Source organism: Hyperolius riggenbachi, chromosome 11 (genome assembly GCF_040937935.1).
Source record: "Hyperolius riggenbachi isolate aHypRig1 chromosome 11, aHypRig1.pri, whole genome shotgun sequence".
In the NCBI taxonomy this organism is placed as follows: domain Eukaryota; kingdom Metazoa; phylum Chordata; class Amphibia; order Anura; family Hyperoliidae; genus Hyperolius; species Hyperolius riggenbachi.
This window is the reverse complement of record NC_090656.1, coordinates 24,820,485-24,843,167: the sequence shown is the minus strand read 5'-3', so window position 1 is coordinate 24,843,167 and position 22,683 is coordinate 24,820,485. Positions and strand designations below refer to the sequence as shown.

The window sequence follows — 22,683 nt, the reverse complement described above, 5'->3', positions numbered from 1 at the left end:
TTTGGTATAGTAGATTTCCTGTATTGTTACAGTAAAGCTGTTACTGAACAGCTACTGTAACAAAAAACGCCTGGCAAACCGCTCTGAAGTGCCGTTTTTCAGAGCGGTTTGCGTTTTTCCTATACTTAACATTGAGGCAGAAACGCACCCGCAATCCAAAAAATGCCTCACCCAGGCATTTTTCGTTTCTTCAAAACGCCTGCCTCTCTGGTGTGCACCACCCCATTGAGATACATTGACCAAGCAGATCCGCAGCCGCAAGCGGATCTGAAAACGCCCAAAAAGCCGCTCGGTGTGCACCAGCCCTTACATCCAGATCAGTACCCACACCTAGCCTTGAGTTGTTCATTTACTCCCCCACCACACTCGCGCCTCCAGTCATCTGCTATCCATTCTGTACTAGGCCCCGACTATAAGTGGTCAGGAACCATGTATCTGATGTTACAAGGGCTGACACTCCTCTCCCCCTTCCCTCCCTCCCCACACCTACAATCAGCACAAATAAAAAATTCCATCATGCTTGGTTACACTACGTACACACATGCGAAAACGATCGTTCGTTGTCAACAACAAACGAACTTTTAATTGATGAAAGAACGACCTAATTAAAGTTAGTTTAAAAAGGTGTGTAATGATCAGATCGTTAGAACGAACGTTACATCACGTAAAAGCAACTATTGCGTCTGCGCATAAAAATGAAAAGTTCCATGGGGAAATAGTGAAATGCGCATGTCAAGCTTAGTACGAACGACCGTTTCCAACGATGTACTACTTTTGCAAACGATCGTCGTTGGTAAAAATCCGCCAAGCTAGATAGTTCGTTTTTAACGATCCAGCTCGTCCGTCGTTAGACTTAATGGTCGTTGGCTGCTTTTTTTTAAACTATCGTCGTGAACGACCATAGTCGCATGTGTGTACGCACCTTTAGTGCTATGTTTGTGCTGGAAAAATTAAGATTTGTGCTGCTTTCATTTTGAAGATAATAGGACTTATTATTTCCAAAACAATAGCATCACCCGGTCCCCGTACAACAACCTAAAGACATGAAATTGGTATGGGTGGGTAGTGCTGTGCATGTGCTCATTTGTGCAAAAATCATCTTTCTATCTTTAATAGTTTTTGAGATATTCACATTTTTTTTAAAGGTGAAAAGTTCACTCAGCCACCCTGCAAACATCACAAAGGCTGAGTGAGCCTGAGTGAACTTTTGACCTTTATAAAAATGTGAGCTTGTTATACAGTTAGGCTGGGTCCACACTAGACCCGGTTGCAGGACGGACACTGCAGTCCGGATCAGGGGAAGTACCCACCGTACTGCAAACTGATGAAAGTGCATCAGTTTTGCATCAGTTTCCGTTCAGGTTTTTCCCTGACAGAAAACGTCTCCATCATTAGGAAGGAGTGGGAGGATTTTTTGGGCCAATCATAAAGCTCAGGCTATCCGTTTTCACATCCGTTTTTTGCCTGTGGAGCTGGAGATGCGTTTTCTCATTGCTTTCACTACCCCTGCGTGTATCCGTGGTCCTGATCCGTTGCGTGAAAATGCAGCAGGTCCAGACCTTCCGTTCAGGTTTTGAAAACGGATCCCCGCAAACGCAGACGGATCCGTTTTTTACTTGGGTGAGGCTGACTGCTATTTTAAACATTAGTATCCGGGACTCCGTTTTTCATCAGGTTTGAAAAACACAGCCACGGATACGTTTCCGGACCTAGTGTGGACGCAGCCTAAGCCTTGTGCATGTGCAGTTAGTTCCTTGTAGCTGCTCCATCCACACTGCTGTAAGTGCGATAAGGAAGCTGCCAGGAGTGCGGACAGAGCGGCTGCAAGGAACAAAATTGTACATACTCGATGCAAATCGGGGGCCTGGTACGAGACAGATAGCGGACGACCGGAAGCTTGCAATGGGAAAAGGACAACACAGTCAAGGAGTGGGTACCGATCAGGATGGGAGTGTATACTGTTGTATACACAGGGCCAGGAGCCAATGAAACCAGCTGGTACTCAAGTGGTTAAAGGAATATCCGCATCAGAAATTAAAAATAAAATATTTAAACAAGCCTCGTTGGCTGCTGGGCATTCGTTTAGCAGACGCCCATTCTGCACTGCCCACCAAAATTACCTCCCCTATGTTTTGACCCTGCTCGTTCAGTGAGAATCAACCGCATACCGAATCACCGCCCCTTTTTCTCTGGAAACTTTGGTAAGCGTGAAAGGATGATTTTGTTGCAAGAAGGAACTTACTTTCGCTCACCCCTAGGTAGCGCCTCTTTAAATGATTCCCAGAGTCACACACACCAAGATGGTAAATTTATCATTTCCAAATGTAATTAGTTTGAATATAAAAGTTACATTTAAAGGATACCCGAGGTGACATGTGACATGATGAGATAGACATGTGTATGTACAGTGCCTAGCACACAAATAACTATGCTGTCTTCCTTTTTTTTCTTTCTCTGCCTGAAAGAGTTAAATATCAGGTATGCAAGTGGCTGACTCAGACAGGAAGTGACTACAGTGTAACCTTCACTGATAAGAAATTCCAACTATAAAACACTTTCCTAGCAGAAAATGGCTTCTGAGAGCAGGAAAGAGATAAAAAGGGTCAATAGTTCATGATTTTAGCTCTGGCATACGTCAATGTATGTGTCAATGAATGGAGAGCTCGGAGAGGCTCTTTTGCATGGATAACAACTGAAATTTCTTAACTCCTCTTAAACTGGAAACAATATCTGTGCTCCTAATGTTCTATTTGTTAGCTGTATTACACATAGAAATCATTATCTCATAAGTTTATTTTCACTTCAGATTCCCTCTAAGGAAGGCTACGGCGCCATGTCACATTTACAGATGGCCAATGAGACACTGATAGTTCTGGCACATGCATGCAAATTGTGTGTACGGTAGCTTAGAAATGAGCCAATCAGAATGGTCAGTAGGTGCATTTGATTGCCCTAATTCTAATTTGCATTGAATTTGCATGCAAGCCACAATAACTTGCATCTGATTGACCATCTCTAGTCACAGCCATCACTGTATGTTCAGTAGTAAAGTATAGGGATGGCCCTGCTTAGGAGAACTTGTGGAGAAGCATTTGTGATCAGTTTGGTCAGCTGATAGATTTGTAAGGCTCTGATTTGCTGGTTTTGGACTAGTCCAAAACCTGTCACTTCTGTCAGATTTCTACTACCTACTGTAAGTGACAGCAACATAGGAGAAAAGTATTTTATAGGAGAAAAGTAATTTATGGCTCACTTTACTCTGGAAAAAATGTACATTTTATTTGTATATGTTTTAAATTTTACAGTTTTTCGCTGTAGTGCCCCTTTAAAGGTGCTCCAATCGTATCAGCTAGAAATCGATTCAGCAGGAAGCATGATCGATCGGCCTGGACGGAAAATTTAGGTCAATCGGTTGCTGGCAGCAGATCGATGGCCCATAGAGTTGCATTGGATAGAATAATGCAACACTGCATTTCGAAATCTACTGGAAATCTGTTCCTACTGTGTTGCACACATCAGATACATTCCTGCGCAATTCGACCCGACGGGCATCTTGCAGGAATCTATCTGATGGTCAAATCTGTTGCAAATCTATAAGTGTATGGGTACCCTAATGAGTCATCACAGCAAATCAGAACTTTACAAATCTATCAGCTGATCAGATTAATCACATGCTTCTCCATGAGCTCTCTTAAGCATTGTGATCCCTAGTAAAATACACCTTGCCATAGAGGGTTTTTTTAAGATAAGACAACACACCACATTTGCAATGTCCATGACCTCATTATTTTCTTTACGTTTACATGATATTGTACAAACAATTGGTGAAGGTTATAAGTTATGCCAGTTTACATAATTTATCTTGTGTATTTTTCATCCTGTTAAAGGACATTTGAAGTGAGAGGTACATGAAGGCTGCCATATTTATCGCTATTTAACTGGGCAGCATGGTGGCGTAGTGGTTAGCTCTCTCGCCTTGCAGCGCTGGGTCCCTGGTTCAAATCCCAGCCAGGGCACTATCTGCAAAGAGTTTGTATGTTCTCTCCGTGTCTGCGTGGGTTTCCTCCGGGCACTCCGGTTTCCTCCCACATTCCAAAAACATATGGATAAGTTAATTGGCTCCCCCTAAAATTGGCCCTAGACTACAGTACTTACACTACATAATATAGACATATGGCAATGGTAGGGATTAGATTGTGAGCTCCTTTGAGGGACAGTTAGTGACAAGATATATATATACTCTGTACAGCGCTGCGTAATATGTCGGTGCTATATAAATACTAAATAATAATAATAATAATAATAATTTAAACAATACCAATTGCCTGGCAGTCGTGCTGATCCCTTTGGCTACAGTAGTGTCTGAATCACACATCTAAAACGAGCAGGTGGCTGATCCAGTCAAAAACATCTGATCTGTATGTTTGTTCAGGGTCTACGCACACATCTAATTTTGATTGGCAGATCACTGACCAATTTTACCACCTCCATGTAGCATGAGGGTCAACAGATGTTGAATCCTGTGAACAGATTGTGTAGATAAGCGCTCATGCTACATGGAAGTGGTACATTTGGCCAATCAAAATTGGATTTGTGTATCAGGCTTATGGTTAAAAAGAGTCAGAGGATAAGCATGACAGCCAGGCAATTCACATTGTTTAAAAGGAAATAAATATGGCAGCCTCCGTATCCCTCCCACTTCAGGTGTCCTCTATACCCTGGAATGCTGTCAGTGACGTGAGGTATGGGGTCACCACCAATAAGCAGAGAGGCGGTGCGTTGTGATTGGTGGACATGGCATTGGTGACACTATGGTAAGGAGGTCACTCCCTCAGCCTGCGCACTTTGTCCATAAACGAGATGACTTTATCATAATTCACACCGTTCCTCCAGTCTCCGCCATCTTTAAAATGAGATCCGATGATTAAACCGTTGGCCTCAATGAATTTCTCCACGTTGTCCTCGGTGACTCCAGATCCTACAAGCACCGGAATGTGAACTGCACGCTGCACCCCTGGAATGCAACAAAATCAACTTGAAATTATATGCTAATTATATGTAAAAAACTTGTAATTATATGCTTAACCCATTTACAGCTTCATCAGTTATGTCTTTAAGATAAGTGCACTGCTTTTGACATCAGTCAGCAGAACTCGTTGTGCTGTAAATTCTTTGGAATGCTTTGATCTCTCTCTACTAGCAGAAAATATAGAAACCGAAAGCAGTCCTCTTATTGTCTCACACTGCCCCCTAGTGACAAGTGGCCATAAATACATATTACAGCAGTACTATTTAGTAGCAACCAAATGTAACAAATAAATAAAAAAAAAATGCCAAAATAAAATGGCCTGGAGCACTTGCAAGCCTCTAAATAAATTATAATCTTCATCTTTTAGGGCTCAGCCACAATAAGCTCTTTTATGAGCACTTTGATTGATTAGCGCTTTCTGAGCACTTTTTGGCACAATTGAGTCCGCGAAAAATCATGGCAAATTTTACGCGATTTTTACCACAATTTTAATGAAAGTGAAAGGGAGCGATTTTTTAAAGGCGCTAATCAATCACAATGCACTCAGAAAAGCACTTAGGCCTGGAACCCACTGAAAAACGCAAACGCAAAACGCAACCGCTAGCGTTTTGTCTGAGCGGTTTGCAAGCGGATTCATGCGCGTTTTGGGTTGTGTTTTGCAACATTGTATTTTTTTCCCCAGCGGGTGCCTAGCGTTTTGCGTTTTGCGTTTTTATCCTGATTGGTCCTGTGAATTATTTTTAATTTTGTTACAGTGTGCTGAACCGCAAAACGCTAGCAAAACCGCTCAGTTTAGGTTTTGCTGAGCGTTTCCGCTAGCGGTTCAATACTTTACATTGAAGCGCTAACGCTCCCAAAATGCTGCATGTCCTGCGTTTGCGTTTCTGAGAAACGCAAACGCTCCTGTGGAAGTTGCCCCATCCATTAACATTAGCCCAGCGTTTTGGCAAACTGCTAGCGTATCGCAGTGCTGCCAAAACGCTGCCAAAAGCGCTGTGGGTTCCAGCCCTTATAGTGTGGCTGAGCCCTTAGGGCTCTTTCACATTAGGGCAGATTTTGTGCGTTAACGCAAACGGAAGCCGTTTGCGTTAACCAAGGTAAGATGAAAGTCCATAGACTTTCATTTTACCTTTCACACTCGACGCTGCGTTTCGATGCGTTGCGGTTCCGACGCACCCGGGCGCAGTTTTTCCTCCAACGCACCCGCGAGCTGGCGTTTTCCGTCGGGTTGAATTACCAGCTACCGCCGCTGATTGCGTCGCACCGCAGATACCCGACGACACGCCGCAGGCAGACAACGCGTGCAGGAGAACGGCTCCTGTTCGCGTTGTCTGATGTGAAAGAGCCCTAAGTGCTCGTTCACACTAGGGGCGTTTTCAGCTTTTTTCCAAGCACAGGCGATTTTTAAAATTGCCCACAAAACGCTGGTGCAATGTATCTCTATGAGAAGGTTCAGCGCGGTTCATGTGAGGTGCCTGTACCATTTTTGGGGCGTTTTTGCTATAATGGCAGGTATAGGAAGAGTGATAAATGCTCACAAAACCGCTTTATGCGGCGATTGCGTTCACATTTTTGAGAATAAATACATTGTATTTATTCTTTTCAGGGTCAAAGAGTTCACTTCCTGACTTGCGCCACGGAGTGAATTACAAAAACGCTCTGGAAAATCAATTAAAAAAAGCGCACAAAAACGCAATACACTTGCGTTTACGATTTTGGTTGTGAATGAGGTCTCGATGACAGAAATGTATTATTCCTATTCATGCGCTTACATTTTAATTTGCGGTGGGCAGCACTGCGGCTATTAGGGATGGTCAGCGAGATACAAATATAGATGATGCAGGATTATGCTACGTACACACTTGCAATAACAATCGTTTGCAAGGAACGATAGTTACCAGACGAACGATATTGGAAAGATTGGAATACAACGATGGGATGCAGCGATCATCATACACATTTTAATTATCATTCTCGCAGAAAAGAACGATCAGAGAGAAATGTTGCGTACATATTTATATAAAATAAAAAAAAGACACTAACATGGAGTTACAATAGATAAAAATATATGATAGTTAACTTGAGAACAAAGTTTATTTGAAATTTGTAATGTAACTATCTTTACGGGCGGTGCTACACAGGAAGTACAGCAGCTGGGCAGAATCCAACACAGGCGCATTGGCCCTTGTAACGATCGTTCTCGGCAGATAACTGTACACACTATAGTTTTGTAACTATCGCTCGATACGCTCCGTCCTGTTGGATTTTCTCATCGTGCCAAGGTCGTTCGTTTGTCATTGTACTTAATGATCGTCGTTTGGTAAAGTTCTTTCCCCGATTGTCGGCAGAACGATCGTTAAGCTGCTCTTTCAAACGACCATAGTTGCCAGTGTGTACGTAGCATTAGGCTCTGGGTTGACATGGCGGAACAAAATGTTTTGCTTATTGGAAAGGATTAGCATGTGAACGGATCCACTCTGTCCGTCTGGAATGGATCCGATGAGTGAAAGTGAAAGTTGTGCTGCGCCCAACATGGAATGAGTGGAAGCCAATGAATACAGTGTCTGCTCTCACTTGGCTGGTAACCGCGTGTGTTTTGCTACTAACTCACCTTTGGTCACCTTGAGCCCACTGCATGGGGGAAGTGTGCATATACCGATCAGTACCCTGGCAAATTAGATTGCAACAGACCGATGGGAATCCCCCTCTTAGGCACGATTTCTTATTGGTTCGCTGTATATGAAGTCCTGTGCAGTGGCCGCCGCCCGCCAGCAGCAGCAGTGGAACTCAATGTAACGTCGGCATGTAACTGTGCAGGTGGCGATACGAGTGCACCAGATGCACAATGGTGTGTAAATGAATAAGGTACATTGCAATGGAAATGCAGGCTAATGCAAATTCTGCATCCAAATTTATGCAGCATGAAAATGGACCAATGGTATTCTACCTTGATGAGCGGCGATTTCAAGATGCACAACAAAACTGCTTACAAAATGTATATAATCCTGCATCATTATTAGCATCTCATTGACCTTCCCTAGTAGGCGTCACTCTACACAATCCAAAAACTGACTGATAGATTACTTGCACTGTTCCTGTGATGGGTACATAGACTGTGAGCCCCTCTGAGGGACATTTGGTGAAAGGCCCGGTTCACCCATGATGCCAAGTGATGTGACATCCTCAGGAAGTAAAGAGAGTGCCTGGCCAAACCTATACTGGGGCAACTGAACCTGGCCAAGCTATACTGGGGGCACCTGTACCTAGCTACCAACACTGGGGGCGCCTATACCTGGCTACCTACCTATACTGAGGGTGTTTTTGGGGGGGCTCACCGCAACTATAACGTGCGGTGCAAATTGTCAGGTGCTTTGCGATCATTCTAATTCATAGTAATGAAAACTCAATGGGCTGTTCACAGTGCCCACGTTGCGTTACATTGTAACGCTTCACGTTATTTCAAAGTGCTGCATGCTGTGCGTTCTACTGTTTGCACATGCTCAGTAGTATTGGAGGAGGAGGTCTCCCCCTCCTCCTCCTCGGCCAGGCACATGGCTAATTAATATTCACTGCACAGTGTGATGTGCAGTGTTTTCTTCCTGGAGCACCGCTCTGTGCGGCGATTGGCCGGCGGGACCAAGAGTACGCATCACGGCCTGCTGGCCAAGCGATGTGTGCGGAAGTGTATTGCAAAAAATACGCTTATACGCATGCCCGCCGAATAAAACCTGCAGCGGATATTCACGTGTCGCCACAGGCTTACATGACTTCCGGTACGACACAGATAGGTGCGTTAATATCGTTTTGGAGGTGTGTTAGATTGAGGACAACCGGCGCACCGCAGGTAATGTGATTTTCCTCATCGACTTAAATTGCCCTGCAAGTTGCCGCACCGCCACAGTGTGAAAATCCTGCGGTGGTCTGGAAGGCGACATGGGAAGCCTCTGGGGATCCAGATGTTTCCCTCTACTGAGGTAAGTATCTGATTTTCAGAAAAAAAACAACTTACCGGCTTTCTTTAAGAGCCCATTTGCACTATGAGGTTGCAGTAAAGTTGTGCTAAACAATTTTACCGTAAGAGGCCGCTAAGTCAATGAAAGTCTGTGGAGACTTTCATACGTGGACCAATGGGATTCCCGTTAACGTATTTACTGTCTAGCAGTGAGTACATCACTGAACGGGGACGTGCCTATGCATATGACCCTGTTGGCACAGTCTGCTGCAGGGTCATTAAAAGTACTAGCGCAATAGATGGTAAAAGCCACCACATGCTTGATCACTCCGGAGTTCCCACTGCCATAACAATTGAAGGCTTACCAGCTGCAGGTGGCTCTACTAGTCCAAAACCTGTCACTTCTGTCAGATTTCTGCTGCCTACTGTAAGTGACAGCAACATAGGAGAAAAGTCATTTATGGCTCATTTTACTCTGGGAGAAATGTACTTCTTATTGGATATGTTTGCACATACTTTTTACAGTTTTTCGCTGTAGTGCCCCTTTAAAGCTGAATTATCACACATTCCTTCTGTTTTAAGAAGGCAAACCACACTAAGCATTGCTTTTTAGAAGACAAGTGATAGATTTCCCTGCAGGCATTTCTTTATTTTCCTGGGGTTGCTTTAAAGAGAAACTCTGACCAAAAATTAAACTTTATCCCAATCAGTAGCGGATACCCCCTTTTACATGAGAAATCTATTCCTTTTCACAAACAGACCATCAGGGGGTGCTGTATGACTGATATTGTGGTGAAACCCCTCCCACAAGAAACCCCTCCCACAAGAAAAGTTTGAACTTTCGGCAGTTTCCTGTCTGTGAACCTTGTTGCATTGTGGGAAATAGCTGTTTACAGCTGTTTCCAACTGTCAAAAACCATGCAGCAGCTACATCACCTGCCAACAGTAAAATGTTCACTGGAGTTCCTCTTTAAGCTGCACTTTGCATGATTTACAGTTAGGCTGGTTACACCCCACTATAGTTCTGAGCCGTCACAGCCAGATTTCATCACTTTGGCACAGTAAACTGCAATGAGGAGTGCTGAGAATTCAGTGTGACCTCATTGAATGAATGGTTTTGCACCCTGATACAGGTGTGGGCGTGATCATATACCTCCCAGCTAACATGATCAGTGCACTCAGAGCAGGATTAAGGCTGAATGGGGCCCTAAGCGGACTTACAGATTGGGCCCCCCGACATGCAGACAACCGAGGAGCCGGCATTTTAGCTACTATCAGCCACTCCCTGGCTGAAGCCCCTCCCGTGCCGCAACTCCTCTCTAAACTCTGCTGCCTGTGTAGCAGCATGTCATCCAGCCCAGACGAACTAGGCACTAGCGAGCAAGCAGTGGCTGTCTAGGTCTGACTGCACAGGCTGGGCTGGAGTGAGCAGAGCTGGCACGCGGCCCCATCACCATGAAAAGGGCCGCTGCTTGCTTGCTCATTCTTCTGGGCTGGAGTTCTAGCAGAGTTCAGAGAGGAGTTGAGGCTGATAGAATGTAAGATGCTGGCTTCTCGGTTGGCTGATGGGGCCCTTAGACTCTTACTGGGGCCCCAAGCTAATGTTTCATTTTCCTGGTCGGTAATCCGGCCCTGAGTGCACTGGTAAGAATTCCACCTTGCATGTATATTGTATGCAACTATCCATATGATTGGCCAATTCCAGGCTACCTACAACTTGCATTAGATGTGTACGCCGATGGAAGGGATTAGATTGTGAGCTCCTCTGAGGACAGTCAGTGACATGACTATGTGATCTGTCAAGTGCTGCAGAACCTGACAATGCTATATAAATACATAAAAAGAATATGGTAGGACATTAGACTATGACTATGGTGGGGATTAGATTGTGAGCCCCTCTGAGGACAGTCAGTGACATAACTATGTACTCTGTAAAGTGCTGCAGAAGTTGCCAGTGTTATATAAAAGTGCTGTGGAAGATGTTAGTGCTATGTAAGTGCATAATAATATGGTAGCAAAGAGCGACATTTGAATGTTGCTGGCCGCTGTCTATGATAAATGGTAGTATAAAAATATAATTTATGGCGATCAGTAATAAGAACATAATTAGCCCATAGGTCTATATACACAGAATTATCTACCTTGAAGTTCTCTGGGATCAGCTTCCTGTCCTGTAGCTGATCCAGTTAATATCACTCCATCAGACAAGAAGAACTCGGCAGCCTTTGCCGTCTCTGACACGGAAACATCCGCTGTAACTGCGTGAGAACTGCGAATGATTAGAGAGAAAACCATCGATCTCCACCCAGCAGGGAGCCTATAGTCTATTTTAGCAAGAACATGTTTCTGAGTTACTTTTGAAAGGGAGTCTGAAGGGAAACTGAAAACAAAAAACAGATACTAACCTAAGGAGAGGGAAGGGTCTGGGGCCTTCTTGTCAGGGCCGGTTCAAGTAACTATTGGGCCCTAGGGCAAAATTAGCCTGGGGGCCCCCCAATTGGCCCCCCACCGACCAAAAAGCATCATCAGAGGCCCTTTGTTGCAGCCAAACTTCCCTCCTGGGCCCCTGAGCTGGCTGCTGACCCTCCCCCAATCACCTCCCAACTTAACAGACTCTGCAGAGTCCCAGGGGAGCAACAGTTAAGATGGGGGAGGGACACCTTGGGGGCCCCTACAGGCTCTGGGGCCCTGGAGCAATTGCCCATTTTTTCCTATGGTAGCTCCGGCCCTGCTTCTTGTTCTTCACCCGGTCCCTGCGTCCCCCCGCAGGCTAACCCATTAGCAGTCTACGACCCATGGGCCTTGGACTGCTCTCTTCCTGGTTTGGCTGGCACTCGGGCTTCTGAAGATGGGCCGCTTTATACTGCGCACGCATGAGCGCCTTCTCTCGCCCATTTGTGTGTGCGCAGTACAAAGCCACCTGTCTATGGAAGCCCGAGTGCTTCCAAAGACTGCCAAAGTCTGCTGTGGCTGGAGATTTAAACTGACAAGCCTGCGGGTGAATGAGGAGCCCAGGAGGAGAACGGGAGGGCTCTATAGGACCCAGAGCCTTCCCTCTCCTTAGGTGAGCATCTGTTTTTTTGTTTTAAAATTCACTTCACATTCACTTTAAAGTGACACTGAAGCGAAAAAAAAAATTATGATATAACAAATTGGTTGTGTAGTACAGATAATTACTAGAACATTAGCAGCAAATAAAATATTCTCAGATTTTTATTTTCAGTGATATCTCTTTTTTTTATAACATTGCATCATTCTCCAATATTTGCAGTTTACACACTACTCAGCAATCTAAATGATTTTACAGAGCAGGCTAAGGAACTTTTGAACCTTCCTCTGCAGAAAAAAACAAAATACAGTGACAGACACTTGAGATAATAAGCTTCAGAAGACAGAGCTCTCTGCGACTTTGAAAGTTGCGAAGCTCAATGGCTCTTTTGGATAGATAACATCTGGAGTTTCTTATCTCTTCCTGTACTGGAAACAATATTAGACTTATGTTTCCTAATGTTCTATTTGTTAGCTGTACTACACATACAAATCATTATATCATACGTTTATTTTCACTTCAGATTCCCTTTAAGTCAGGGAGAATCAATGATGCGCTGTATATTTCAAGTTGATGCAACTTTCTCAATTACCTGTGCTTTTTTTTAATGTCTGTAAATATCTGAATGTGTTCCGCCCCGATGGCCTTGCGGTATCTCAGGAGGTCTCCGGCACAAGCGTTCACCAGCCCTTCATCTGCGATATGTGAGAAAACAAAGCCCTCCGCTCGGATAAAATCCAGGCCTGAAGCAAAACAAGAGGAAGATGGGAAAATCACAGAACACGAGACACAATGGAGATGACTGTCAGGAACCGCGAGGGCCGATCCTTGATTGGGTCAATCGCTCATAGATTCAGAAACTCGGTCTCGCTGTCACTTTGCTCATAGATGCCATATGTGGATTCACAATCTATGAACCGACTAGCCGAGAGGAGCGTTCTGACTCCAAAGGATTCACCACACACATACAATTCAAATGCTTGCCACCACGTGCAAGTCTGCGCATGACTGTAACTATATTAGCACATTGAGAACAGTGTAACGTAATCCTTAGCTGTATACAGGGATCGGCGCCAGATCTGGCTATCTGTGCCTGATTCAAGTATATGGGTTTTAGATACAAGATACTATAGAACACAAGGTAACATTATGCATTACACACATTTATATACACTAATTAACATACAAACACAAAGCTTAAAATAAAAAGTGGATAGCGGTGAAAAGTTTGTTAAATGAATGCAGTCTGTGTGGAATAGAAGCAAATAAAGTCAATACAGGCATTGATATCAGAGTCCTTATATGGCATGCGTCCGGTCCTCCTTGGAATGCCGCATGGAGACAGTTTCTGGTTGGTAGAATTTGGAGAACTGGGCGGGGTCGGTTCTGCCTGAACTTTTATACCATCTGAGTTTTTGGGCTGGCTTTAGTAAAACATGGGCGTTCAGGATAGGCAGGAGTTTGTACAGGCACAGAATGACACAATTTACCAATAACCTGCGCCATTTCTGTCTGGATTGGCACACAGCGAATCAGAGGACAGATTTGTAACCTGCGGCCAATGTTTGATCAAATAACACCAAATAGCAGTAAGGTAACATATGCGCTCAGCAAACCTCGAATAACTCAGTTTTTCATAGCCACTAGACAGCTATAGCTGGGATGAGCTATTAGGCTGATTTTTAGGAAGCGGGAAATATATCTGCTTATTTTGCTACAAGGCCAGCATTTGGTCCTCACACCTACATGTGAATAGCTAGTAAGGAAGTGGGGTGATGGGTCTGCTCTTAAAGGGACTCCGAGCAGTGCAGAAACTATGGAAAGATGCATATCATTTTAAAGCTCTCTTTCTCCTCTTTCCAATGATATATAAACCACCGCCCTACGCCTTTTAGTTTTCGCTATTTTCGCAATTGAAATTGCCGCGGCCGCGATTTCGATCATGTGGGGCTGCGGTTTAGGTGTCGCCAGAAAGAGGAGAAAGAGAGCTTCAAAATGATATCCATCTTTCCATAGTTACTTGTATTACACAGGACGACACTTTCTCCAGTGTCAGCAGGCTGCTGACTAGGAAAAAGTCGCCCTGTGTAATACAATGTATTACACAGGGCGACCTATGCCTTTTAGTTTTCTCTATTTTCACGATTGAAATCGCGGCCACGGCAATTTCAATCGCGAAAATAGTGAAAACTAAAAGACATAGGGCGGCGATTTATATATCATTGGAAAGAGGAGAAAGAGAGCTTTAAAATGATATGCATCTTTCCATAGTTCCTGCACTGCTCAGAGTCCCTTTAACCTCCTTGCCGGTCTAAAAAATCCGGCAAGGAGGCAGTGCCGCACTTTTTTTTTTTTTTTTTTTTAAGTCATGTAGCGAGCCCAGGGCTCGCTACATGATAGCCGCTAAGCGGCGGCATCCCCCTACCTACTCCAATCGCCTTCGGCGATCAGAGTATGCAGGGAATCCCGTTGAGAACGGGATTCCCTGCAGGGCTTCCCCGGTCGCCATGGCGACCGGGCGGGGTGACGTCACCGACGTCATAGACGTCGTGACGTCAGAGGGAACTCCGATCCGCCCCTTAGCGCTGCCTGGCACTGATTGGCCAGGCTGCGCAGGGGTCTGGGGCGGGGGGGGGCGGCTCGGCGCGGCGGGTAGCAGCGAATCGGCGGCGAGCGGAGGCGATCGCGACCTACACGCAGCTAGCAAAGTGCTAGCTGCGTGTAGGGAAAAAAAATTATGCAAATCGGCCCAGCGGGGCCTGAGATATCCTCCTGCGCAGGTTACCCCGAGCTGAGCTCGGGATAACCGGCAAGGAGGTTAAGTCAGAGTGAAGGAAAGAAAATACATCTGCTGTACATTTAAAACAGAACTGACATTCTGCTCTGCAGAATGATACGGAATTGATAATGGTCTCGACTTCCGTATTATTCATGACAATGACATGTTAACATTTTTTATGAATTCAACACCTGGGCCCAATGCAATTCATTTTTTCTCCTGACTTTTCTCCTAAGAGATAGTTTCAAACCTTGTTATAAAATGCATTTTAAACCACCAGCAAGTGAGAAGACAGAATCGTTTTGTAAGTGCTTTTTCACCTACATTTGGGTACTTTTTCAGTTGTGAAATTCTGAGAACTTTTATAAGAGAAGAAATATTAAAGAGATGGAAATTATCTCCCATGAGAGAACTCAGGAGAAAAAGTTAACTGCATATGGACCCTAGGCTGCAGTGCTTGCTGGATGCACGTCACATTCTGAGAGTGCAAAGAGGAGCTCTAACTCCCATTACAAACGTATGTGTTTTATTATTGTGCGGTGGACAGATGGTTGCCTAGAGCAAACTGTGCCATGATAATGGGGCCCTACGTGGCTCCGGAACGTTGGCTTTTTTTTTTACTTCACATGAGACAATAAAGAACTTTATGGGATGTGCAAGCTTCTCCCGTATTTTTATCTTCCTGCTCCCTGCCTGGTGCCTGTACTCTGTACAATGCCTTTACAGGCACCAGGGAGGGAGCAGGAAGACATTGTACAGAGTACAGGCATCAGAGAGGGAGCAGGAAGACATTGCACAGGGTACAAGCACCAGGCAGGAAAACATTGTACAGAGTTCAGGCACCAGGGAAGGAGCAGGAAGGCATTGTATATCATACAGGCACCAGGGAGGGAGCAGGAAGACATTGCACAGAGTACAGGCATCAGAGAGGGAGCAGGAAAACATTGTACAGGGTACAGGCACCAGGCAGGAAGACATTGTACAGAGTGAAGGCACTAGGGAGGGAGCAGGAAGGCATTGTATATCATACAGGCACCAGGGAGGGAGCAGGAAGACATTGTACAGAGTACAGGCACCAGAGAGGGAGCAGGAAAACATTGTACAGGGTACAAGCACCAGGCAGGAAGACATTGCACAGGGTAAAAGGCACCAGGGAGGGAGCAGGAAAACATTGTACAGGGTACAGGCACCAGGCAGTAAGACATTGTACAGAGTGAAGGCACTAGGGAGGGAGCAGGAAGGCATTCTACAGAGTTCAGGCACCAGGGAAGGAGCAAGAAGGCATTGTATATCGTACAGGCACCAGTGAGGGAGCAGGAAGACATTGTACAGGGTAAAGGCACCAGGGAGGGAGCAGGAAAACATTGTACAGGGTACAAGCACCAGGCAGGAAGACATTGTACAGAGCGCAGGCACTAGGGAGGGAGCAGGAAGGCATTGTACAGAGTTCAGGCACCAGGGAGGGAGCAGGAAGACATTGTACAGAGTGAAGGCACTAGGGAGGGAGCAGGAAGGCATTGTACAGAGTGAAGGCACTAGGGAGGGAGCAGGAAGGCATTGTACAGAGTGAAGGCACTAGGGAGGGAGCAGGAAGGCATTGTACAGAGTACAGGCACCAGAGAGGGAACAGGAATACATTGTACAGAGTTCAGGCACCAGGGAAGGAGCAGGAAGGCATTGTATATCATACAGGCACCAGGGAGGGAGCATGAAGACATTGTACAGAGTACTGGCACCAGAGAGGGAGCAGGAAGACATTGCACAGGGTACAAGCACCAGGCAGGAAGACATTGCACAGGGTAAAGGCACCAGGGAGGGAGCAGGAAAACATTGTACAGGGTACAGGCACCAGGCAGGAAGACATTGTACAGAGTGAAGGCACTAGGGAGGAAGCAGGAAGGCATTCTACAGAGTTCAGGCACCAGGGAAGGAGCAGGAAGGCATTGTATATCGTACAGGCACCAGTGAGGGAGCAGGAAGACATTGTACAGGGTAAAGGCACCAGGGAGGGAGCAGGAAAACATTGTACAGGGTACAAGCACCAGGCAAGAAGACATTGTACAGAGCGCAGGCACTAGGGAGGGAGCAGGAAGGCAATCTACAGAGTTCAGGCACCAGGGAGGGTGCCTGTACTCTGAACAATGTCTTCCTGCCTGATGCCTGGACTCTGTTCAATGTCTTCCACATGGATAAGCGTGTAGGATGCATGCTAAACAAGACTAACAGGTTCTTTAGACACATTATATACTTTTTGTTTAGAATTGCTTTGTGTTGGTGAAGCCTAAGTTATTAAACATAAACAGACTATTGAGAAAACATTCCACGTGAAAAGCTATGTCTAGGTGTGTCATAGACTACTAAGAAGCCTGAAGATGATGTCTCCGGGTGTCACCATTAGAATGGATAGGCTGCATTCTGATGTCTCTGGTCTCTAGTGAATGGATAGGCTGCATTCTCAGTGATGTCACTGGTCTCTAGTGAATGGATAGGCTGCATTCTCAGTGATGTCACTGGTCTCTAGTGAATGGATAGGCTGCATTCTCAGTGATGTCACTGGTATGTAGTGAATGGATAGGTTGCATTCTCAGTGATGTCACAGGTCTCTATTGATGGGATAGGCTGCATTCTCAGGGATGTCACTAGTATGTAGTGAATGGATCAGCTGCATTCTCAGTGATGTCACTGGTCTGTAGTGAATGGATAGGCTGCATTCTTGGTGATGTCACTGGTCTCTAGTGAATGGATAGGCTGCATTCTCAGTGAGGTCACTGGTCTCTAGTGAATGGATAGGCTGCATTCTCAGTGATGTCACTGGTCTCTAGTGAATGGATTGGCTGCATTCTCAGTGATGTCACTGGTCTCTAGTGAATGGATAGGCTGCATTCCCAATTTCTCACATTTCCATACTGGTCAGAATTTTTAGAATCTCATTGACCTTCGCTAGCTTCTATACTCATCCTCAGCCTAGAATAAGATTTCAGCTGATGTAGAGAGACCATGGGAATACTATATAAGGAAGAAAAAGAGAGATTTTCAGTGTAATGTACCGGCTGCAAGGGCCACTGCCAGCGCTTGCTGATTGGCACAGGCAAGAATCTGGACGCCTAGAGGAAGGCCGGGGCACGCCTGCCGGACCGCCGCACATATTGTAGCCATGGCAGCTGTAATCTCTGGTCCAGGACAGAGGCTGTACGGGATGTCATGCATGTTCTCCACTATTACGCCATCCTGGTAAAAGAAGAAATGGGTTTAGTAGTTTAACAACCAGTCAAAAGTGTAAAATACCAATGGCAGAATGTGTCATCATGTCCCTGTCACAGTCCCAGCACTGGGGCAACACTTGGATTAGTCCGAGGCTCATGTCAGCTCGAAGTGTCTAATGATTAGAAAGTGCTGCAAGATATAGAGGGAGCCTTGCTCCACACATAATAAGGTGTCCAGTCCTGTCCTGTCAGTTGTCAGATGGCCACCAATGATACAATTTCAGATCACATTAATGAAATCGATCCGATTTTCGGATCAATCCCGTCAACCTGATGGGATTGGTTAGGACATTTTTGTCCGTTAGTGGTCCCAAACGGTCATTTCTGATCATTCATGAGAATTCTCATTCGTAAACAATCATTCACCAAATTGTATGGTTTTGACAGTTGTCATCAGATTTGTGTGCGTTTCTATGGGTGTGTTCACACATAAAAAGTGTACATGTCCAGTCCAGTCAGGTAAAACTGAGAGAAAACACATAACTGACGGGACAGGACAGGACTGGACCGGAAATTTGCAGGTTTATGTGTGAAAGCCGAAATCCAGATGTTACGCCTCATCTTGTGTGCTAAGCCCTAGCTCTAGAAAAGCCAGAAACACATGCTTATATAAACCAACTGGATTCCTCATCCATGAAACCACATTGCAGTTGTTATACAGCAATCAGATACATGTATTCATCCCTCTGGTCACATAATGAACTTTCCGTTATTCACTATAGTGAAGCCATCCAGAAGGCAGGACTGTGTGCGCAGCCAACTTACACGCCCTGCATTTGCTTCAGGCTGGGAAAGCGAAAGAATATACAGACTGCTGCATACTGTCAGCCTCAATAGTGGCAGTGGCCTGTGAGGGGAGTTGCTGGGCTCTGGCTCATAAAGAACCACCAACTGCTCTCTAAATAATCGGCTCCCAGAATGCTTTGCAGTGTAAGGCCTGGGACCCCATCCACACATACCAGGATCACACAGATGGGAGGGAATATAACAGCCATTGCCACACCCCTTTGTTGAAAGCAGTGTGTGAAGGTATGGGTCAGCTTGTGCCATGCCCCCATCATTCAGGGGGGGGGGGGGGATGACAGCATGCACCATTACCCTTCTCTTCCTTCCTCGCCCAGAAGGCATCGCAGGAGGAGGTTGGTCCACTTCAATGATTGGACAGTTACCAACCTTAGAGCATTAGCAGAAAGAGGTAATTTTTGGCACTGCTGACAAGTTCTCAGTGATATATTTTTCATTTATTTATTTATATAGCGCCGACATACAGTATTACGCAGCACTGTACAGAGTATATATAGTCTTGTCACTAACTGTCCCTCAGAGGAGCTCACAATCTAGTCCCCTACCATAGTCATGTCTATGTATGTATCGTGCCATGTATCGTAGTCAAGGGCCAATTTAGGGGAAAGCCAATTAACTTATATGTATATTTTTTGGGATGTGGGAGGAAACCGGAGTGCCAGGAGAAAACCCACGCAGGCACGGGGAGAACATACAAACTCCTTGCAGATGTTGCCCTGGCTGGGATTTAAACTGGGGACCCAGCGCTGCAGGCGCTAAGCTAACCAATACGTACCCGTGGTGCCCACTATGCCACCGTGCTGCATATTTGGATCTGTGATGCCTTTGCACATTAGCAATATTTAGTCTTTTTATTACTTACTTTTTAACCAGTGAGGAGCATGCAGTACATTTTCTGTGTTTTACATCAACTGCTATCTATGTAAATGACCTTGTCAAACAGAAAGTCAAATGTAGCCCCATGTCCTAAAAAGTAAATAGAAAGCAAAACCAGTTTATCTGGCTGAGGATGCACTGCTGATTTTACAGCCGATATGCACCCGAACACCACACATCAGCACTGAACCTGTGGACAGGGTCAGGGAAAGTATATTTACTAGTCCTTCAAAGCGCGTTCCATATGATTCCGATTCGTCCTCCTTCCAAAGCCAAGAATTATATAAAGCTTCAAATTGGGCCAATAAAAATGTTAAGAGAAATGCACTCAAAATTCATACAATTTGCATGAAAGCTGATATTATTTACATTTCATTGACTATCTTGACTCACCAGTAGTGAGGTGTCGTTTGCGCCATACAGCGCAAATACATGGCCACCTGCATTGATGTACCCTATAATGCTGACACCAATTATCTGACTGATAACTGAAATGGGTAGAAATGCGTTCGGCTGTGCAATAAAGCTTTCTATGCAAAGTCTGATGTGCGTGGAACGCTGTCTGTGGCCCAATGTGCAGCCCTATATGGCGATCACAGGACGACGAGCAGAGCACAGATGCATTAACCCTTACTATTCCAGCCTTCTTGTAGAGTTCCCCTTCTCTGCATGCCTCTTCCAGGATCTGCTGCACAGGGGAGCCGCCATTCGGAGTGCCTGATCGTGTCATAAAGAAGAATTAGCATGAGTGGGGAGATGAGGCTGATTTAAAGTGGACCTGAACTCCAACCTTCCTCTCTGCTCTAAAAGATAAGCAACAGCATAATAACCTTTAAATAAAAACATTTCTTTCTCACGGCTGACACAAATCCTTCAATAAATCTGCAGTGTGACGACTACCTGCTTTCAAGGAAGCAAACAGAGGGTTAACATCCTGTGTTTACAAATTAGCTTATCTGCCGAGGCAGCCAGCTGACACAGCTGAGTTTAAATTACGATGGCAATTAGTCACAAATAGTGTTGGGCGAACAGTGTTCGCCACTGTTCGGGTTCTGCAGAACATCACCCTGTTCGGGTGATGTTCGAGTTCGGCCGAACACCTAATGGTGTTCGGCCAAACTGTTCGGCCATATGGCCGAACTAAGAGCGCATGGCCGAACGTTACCCGAACGTTCGGCTAGCGCTGTGATTGGCCGAACGGGTCACGTGTAGTGTTGGGCGAACATCTAGATGTTCGGGTTTGGGCCGAACATGGCCGCGATGTTCGGGTGTTCGAGCCGAACTCCGAACATAATAGAAGTCAATGGGGACCCGAACTTTCGTGCTTTGTAAAGCCTCCTTATATGCTACATACCCCAAATTTACAGGGTATGTGCACCTTGGGAGTGGGTACAAGAGGAAAAAAAATTTAGCAAAAAGAGCTTATAGTTTTTGAGAAAATCGATTTTAAAGTTTCAAAGGGAAAACTGTCTTTTAAATGCGGGAAATGTCTGTTTTCTTTGCACAGGTAACATGCTTTTTGTCGGCATGCAGTCATAAATGTAATACATATAAGAGGTTCCAGGAAAAGGGACCGGTAACGCTAACCCAGCAGCAGCACACGTGATGGAACAGGAGGAGGGTGGCGCAGGAGGAGAAGGCCACGCTTTGAGACACAACAACCCAGGCCTTGCATGAGGACAAGAAGCGTGCGGATAGCAATTTGCGTTTTGTCGCCATGCAGTCATAAATGTAATACAGATGAGAGGTTCAATAAACAGGGACCGGAAACGCTAACCCATCACAGATGTTCATTGTTCATGTTACTTGGTTGGGGTCCGGGAGTGTTGCGTAGTCGTTTCCAATCCCTGATTGATTCATTTTATTTTGAGTCAGACGGTCTGCATTTTCTGTGGAGAGGCGGATACGTCGATCTGTGACGATGCCTCCGGCAGCACTGAAACAGCGTTCCGACATAACGCTGGCTGCCGGGCAAGCCAGCACCTCTATTGCGTACATTGCCAGTTTGTGCCAGGTGTCTAGCTTTGATACCCAATAGTTGAAGGGTGCAGATGGATTGTTCAACACAGCTGTCACGGACGGTTGCGGGGCCGCAGGCGCGTCCTGGAACCGCCCGTGAAGAAAAGAACGATCGCACTCGATTCCCTGCATCGATTGCGCTTCAGATCAATAGAACCAAGATTTGATGTGTAGTATCCCTCTGCCTAGGAACAGCTGGGGGATCTGTCTTAGCTGAGTGAAAGCCTGGGGGGAGGTGTTAATTAGCTTGAACATCTTCCCTGTGGAAGGCACAATTTCCCTTTCTGGTCTGGGAACCAGGTGACACCTAGCTGATCTCATTTAGATGTTAATTAACCAAAGGGTGATCAGGATGCCTAGGTGCAGCCAGGCAGGCTACGAATCTCCGGGAGGTCTTGACACCTTGCTCACTGGTAAAGATCAAAGGGAAGTCAGCTGTTAGCAGCTAGAACACATCCTGAATAACCTAGCATAATCCATAACTTCCCAGATCTGTCATATTTCTGGGGTTCCTGAGATGGCAGCTTCGCCAAACGTGGGGGAAGTGTAGCATGAGTCCCGATGCTGGTTCTGAGGAAGTTTTAGAACATTCTGAGGTAAGGACTGCCAGTTAGGCAGTTTGAAAGTGCCCTGATGATACCACAGGGGTCCCACCCCTCATGTCTGGTATCAGGGCGCTGGGTAAATCGAGACAGACCTGAAAATGTTAATAAATCTGCCCTGACCTGTACGGTTCTGTGAGATAGAGCCCATATATGGGTAGATATGATTTCTAGTCCCCAGGACAAGGGGAGGGCTCATCTCATCTTCTAAGGGGGTGTGTGGCTCCCCGCCCTCACTCCCTCCTACTGAATCAGGGGCATAAGAAGGGCAGAGGAGCCAAACTCAGTGTCCTCCACCCTGAAAACATCT

The 22,683-nt window shown here is 45.6% G+C and overlaps 1 protein-coding gene across 2 annotated transcripts in view; it reads right to left on the bottom strand.

The window, feature by feature from the left end:
* Positions 1-4,455: 4,455 nt before the first annotated feature.
* LOC137538010 (uncharacterized protein F13E9.13, mitochondrial-like) overlaps positions 4,456-22,683 on the bottom strand; it is a 41,092-nt gene continuing 22,864 nt past the window's right edge. For both annotated transcript variants that reach the window (XM_068259929.1, XM_068259928.1), the window contains exons 3-7: positions 20,387-20,469; positions 17,857-18,037; positions 12,623-12,773; positions 11,123-11,250; positions 4,456-5,014 (exon numbers count right to left, since the gene is read on the bottom strand). In XM_068259929.1, coding sequence (XP_068116030.1) covers positions 4,824-5,014; positions 11,123-11,250; positions 12,623-12,773; positions 17,857-18,037; positions 20,387-20,469 — 734 coding nt within the window. In that variant the 3' untranslated portion in view covers positions 4,456-4,823. The remainder of the gene's footprint in view (positions 5,015-11,122; positions 11,251-12,622; positions 12,774-17,856; positions 18,038-20,386; positions 20,470-22,683) is intronic.